This window comes from Manduca sexta, unplaced genomic scaffold, assembly GCF_014839805.1.
Source record: "Manduca sexta isolate Smith_Timp_Sample1 unplaced genomic scaffold, JHU_Msex_v1.0 HiC_scaffold_1865, whole genome shotgun sequence".
Classification (NCBI taxonomy): Eukaryota; Metazoa; Arthropoda; class Insecta; order Lepidoptera; family Sphingidae; genus Manduca; species Manduca sexta.
This window is the reverse complement of record NW_023592772.1, coordinates 1-4,883: the sequence shown is the minus strand read 5'-3', so window position 1 is coordinate 4,883 and position 4,883 is coordinate 1. Positions and strand designations below refer to the sequence as shown.

At 33.0% G+C, this 4,883-nt stretch overlaps 1 protein-coding gene across 1 annotated transcript; it reads right to left on the bottom strand.

Moving 5' to 3' along the window:
- Positions 1 to 70: 70 nt before the first annotated feature.
- On the bottom strand, positions 71 to 4,794 carry LOC119191740 (collagen alpha-2(IX) chain-like; the record flags this gene model as incomplete). Its single annotated transcript, XM_037445608.1, has 5 exons — positions 71 to 157; positions 1,290 to 1,382; positions 1,929 to 2,002; positions 4,056 to 4,290; positions 4,699 to 4,794. Coding segments are annotated over 5 exons (585 nt in total), but the record flags the coding sequence as incomplete, so codon positions are not given.
- Positions 4,795 to 4,883: the final 89 nt, after the last annotated feature.

The following is a 4,883-nucleotide window of genomic DNA, read 5'->3' as shown; positions in this document are numbered from 1 at the left end:
ATTCAACCAATTTTCCAGGCTCGTATTACATCATTATTAAGATTTCACGAGTAAAATCTATAGTACTTACATTAGGATCTTCGGTTGGAATTACTGGAGGTTTATGTTCTGGTTCTGGCGTGATAATCGTTGGTTTTGCTTCCATCATCGAGCCCATCTAAAAGCAGAAGAGAAGAATAAGTTCATAGATTTTTAGATATTCATCATCATCAGCCTCAGGATGTCCACTGCTGAACATGGGCCTCTCCCAAATATTTCCACATCAACCTATTCTAAGCAGCCCGCACCCAGCGACCTCCTGCAACTAATTCTTTTTAATTAGGTCATTTATCCGCCTCTTGAGTAATTTTAGGTATTAGAAAGAATATAATCTCATGACATAAATGTAGAGAAATGAGTGTTGAAGACTAAAATAAAATTTTGCTTAGCTGCTTCTTTTAGAATACCTGAAAAATTACACTTAGTACCTATACTCGTATACCTTAGATTACATAGTTTAGTGTCTGCACATAAGTATGAAAAAATATTTCAGCTAAGCTAAATTAACTTACAAGGGGGTAGCCAGCTTAAACTAAGCGGCGATCTCAGATTTTGATAGAGGGAAGGGTGTTTAAAGCGTAAAGTTCGTAAAGATGCTCCCAATTATTTAACACTATTGTTGAATCTAGGGTGATTACTGCCAACCCTACCCTCCACCTGCCCACGACCTTGTTAGTTTAGGTTAGATTTTTGTCTGTAACCGGCTTTAAACTTTAGTATTTTAAAGTCTGTCCATTTATTTCCGAGAAATACTACACTACTACAATACTGTTTTCTTTTATAGTCCATCAAAAAGTTATCAGGGTCTGCGAGTTGACTAAAATATTTGAAATAATTGATTTAGATCCTTTTGGTCTTAAAAATAAAGATGTCGGAAACAATACAAAACTTACAGAAACATTCATTTTTATGTAAGCCAATTTATCTTAATGTTTTAAGTCTAAATTTGCATAAAACATAGAACCAAATAGTACGTATTTCGTATGGAATAGAAACGAAAACTGAAAAAGTCCCGAGAGACATGTAGCCTTATCTAGCATGTTCCGTTGTTTCATGTCCCACATTAGGAATAAAGGCTGGCGTCGACTAGAGCATAATCGAGGCGCTGCAAATCATATGACGTTTGTTTCATCTCAGTGATTCAGATTGGCTCGGTGGTGCATTCCCAATGGACACAGTTGTATAGTAAATAGTAAGTGAATTAACGCGATTCGATTAGATATAGTCGACACTTTAAAATCAATACTTACAAGAATATATTGCCAGCCATCTTCTACTCTTAGTAAGAACAATTTCTCACGTATAACATAAGCAAGTGTACCCAACGGTGTGGAATGGGTTTTCTGTGAAAGAAAAGTATTTTATAAGCATGATATTTATTTTTATTTTATTTACAGGGTCACGTTGACATTGCGTTGCTAAATAAAACCACATACTTATTTTTAAAATAATACATCCCAATAAGCCATTCGAAGCGTAAGTCTAACACAAAAAGTGTAAGATTTGAACAAAACAAATATCAATAAACTAATTTAGTTTTACGCGGCCTAATCCCACTATTACTACTCCAAGAGAATTCGTCGCAGCGGCAACATCACACTTTCATTCAGCAATACATTCACATCATATTCGCACTAAACTACAAAATGATAAAAAAAAACATAAAAGTAAAACTGGTATTTTTGGTGCAAATATATTCAGGGATGATTTTTGATATAATGTTGCCAGGTACTTAGATATATATCTATGGTTAGCAGAGGTAAAAACTAGTATGTGGTTTCCATTATTAACGGAATGTCAAAGTCTAATAATCATGTTTTATCCGTTGATCTTGCTGCGGAAAAATATATTTACTGATTAATAAAAAGCTATTGCATGAGTATAGTTACCTGCATCAAAGATCTCTTATTTCTATAAACAACAGTGGATGTTGTGTAATCTTCATCTTCATCGAAATCGACTGCTGAAACCAATATAAAGCTTCTAAATTATCTTTATATAAGGCGTCAATTAAAAACTAAAAGTAATATATAATCTCTACCCATCGCTATGGTATAAAGGCGTGATACTAGGAACGTATGTATGTCAAAGTTAAAAAGAAAGAAAAGAAAAATTATACAAGACGAAATAGAAAGAAAGTTAAAAACATTTACAAGTATAACAAATATTGGATATCTTCTTCTTCTATACTTATAATAAATGTGTAGAGAGGTCAATTCTGTACATGAAATATATTTTCAAAATAACTATCAGGAGTTATTAGAGATCGATACTGATGCCAAAAATGCAATTAGTAAAATTTTTGTCTGTCTGTCTGTCTGTATAACCGTTATAGAAACAAAAACTACTCGACGGATTTTAACGAAACTTGGTACAATTATTTTTCATACTCCTGAGCAGGTTATAGTATACTTTTCATCACGCTACAATTAATAGGAGCAGAGCAGTGAAGGGAAATGTTGGGAAAACGGGAGAAGTTACTCAATTTTTTAAGCTTTCGTCGCGTGTGCAACCTTAATGGTTAAAGCTACACAGAAATCATGTATGACGGAAATGTTCTTCTTAAAATTATATAAAAAATATCCCACGACAGCATAGCATTTTTGAAGTCCGAAATCCACGCGGGCGAAGCTGCGGGTGGAAGCTAGTTAGTAAATATAAACGTTGGTATAATATTGATTATTGTATTGAAAAGCATGAAAGTCATAAAATGGTGCGCATAGAATGAACAAGAAAGAAGCATAAAAGTAATAAAATGGCCACGGAATGAACAAGAAAGATCTTGAGGACGTTTAGATCCGCGATTTAATTGTATTTTTGTTACTTTCTTTCACATAACATATACATCAATGGCGAAAGGTGAAATTTTCAGAAAGAAAACCCGACACAACATATAGGTACTAATATGTATAAATAGGGTCTGCAAATAGTTCTACTGATAATTAGATTCTACATAAAGTGACGCCGGTAGGAATCGAGTTATATGGAACCTTTGCCTGTGATATACACGTTTATCATAAATTATTATTTTAATTACTAACATAGTTTTAATACAATTTGTATTCTTTTATTAATGAGTCCTGTGTTATGACTCAAATAACTCAATATTATTATTGTAAATAGTAATGTCACGATATTACGCGAAGGAAAATATACTATCCAACATTTTGCAAATTTTAAATAGTAAAATGCATAAGACAATATTTTAAATTTAATAATCTCATATATATATGATATTCTAAACAGTTTTCATAAAATAACCTTAGCACATTTGCACAAAACATTTTACAGGCATTATACAAATTTTGCAGTCAAAAGAATCACTTAAGTTGACTTTAACAATACTTCGCAAACATTAAAGTTGCATAAAGTTTTCAAAAGAATATTTAGAAAACAATTACGTTCACTGTAAAATGTTTTTCTTGTATTGAAAATATTTTGCAAAATAAATTACGTAGTTTCACTAGTTATGGACACAGTGAACTTTTTTATTTATTTAGTCTAACATTGACAATTCATTATTGAAATAAGTGTACCTAATATCATAAGATACAGTTACATACTATTAATTTAGAACAATTTCAAACATTTATCAAGATAACGATAATACTTCACAACTAACAAAATTTTGCTAAAAATAAAATGCATGAAAACATAGACACATGAATAGAAAATGAAGTTAAAAGCCTTACTTCATATATAAGATAGCTAAGTCAATATATAGAGCAATTATAACAAAAAGGCACTGAATCCACCGCAATCTGGAACCAGGCCGGTTGTGGTTCCATGCGCTTGCGCACCTTGTAACCTTCGATATTAGGGAGAGAGAGTAATGGCAGAGTTTTAGTCGGTAGGACGGTTAATACCGGTGAGTCAAGCAGAAATCCGTAAACGGAATTATTCGTGTTAAAAAGAAATAAGTCTGGAACCAGGCTTAAATTTTATTTCTCGTTTTATGCAACAGACATCTGAGAAATGATACGACAGAATGTGTACAAAAATAATATTTTCCTCACCGTCCTTATTCACTATCTTCTCAATTATGACGTTCCCTGGTTCACCTTTGGGCCCAGTTATGGACAATCCTGGATGCCCTGGAGGTCCAGGGGGTCCCGGTGGTCCTGGCGGTCCAATTAACGGAACTCGAGTGCTGGTCTCTTTACATGGTTCTCCTGGAGGTCCAGGAGGGCCAACCTTCCCAGGTATACCAGGGGTGCCAGCTTGTCCTCTATCACCTTTGGCACCTTTTAACTGGTATAAATAAAAAAATACCCATAAATGTCTACACTAAGACTATTTCCTGTTAGAAAAAAATAAACGCTCTTCATTTTTTATGAAAAAGTCTTTCTCATTGCTAAATAATTTAATTCAATATATTTAAGTACTTGATAGACCAATCAAACGAATAATAATGTTAGAGGATAGGCAAGGGTTTATTCCAATAAACTATAAAATATATATTTGTGATACTTTTTGCTAAAAAACACTGAGCGTTTGATAGACTGAGGTAATTGGTCATTAGCAGTCGTATCGGTCGGTTGGTGTAATATTTTTAAAAGTATATCTGTAATCAGTAGTAGTTCCTTAATTTTAATAAAACCGCTTCAGTTTCTATCAATATTAAATAAGTAAAATACATGTTACATTACTTATTCATACCTCTACTAGATTTATTGGCGGAGCACTTTCGCCTCTCTCTCCTTTCTCGCCCTTTGGTCCTGGTGGTGCATTTTTTCCAGCAGGCCCTGGATATCCCTAAAACAATAAAATATTGTGTTACATTCTTATAAAATTACTACTAAACCATTTTTTAATAAGCTGAAGATGTAAAATGAAACATGTAC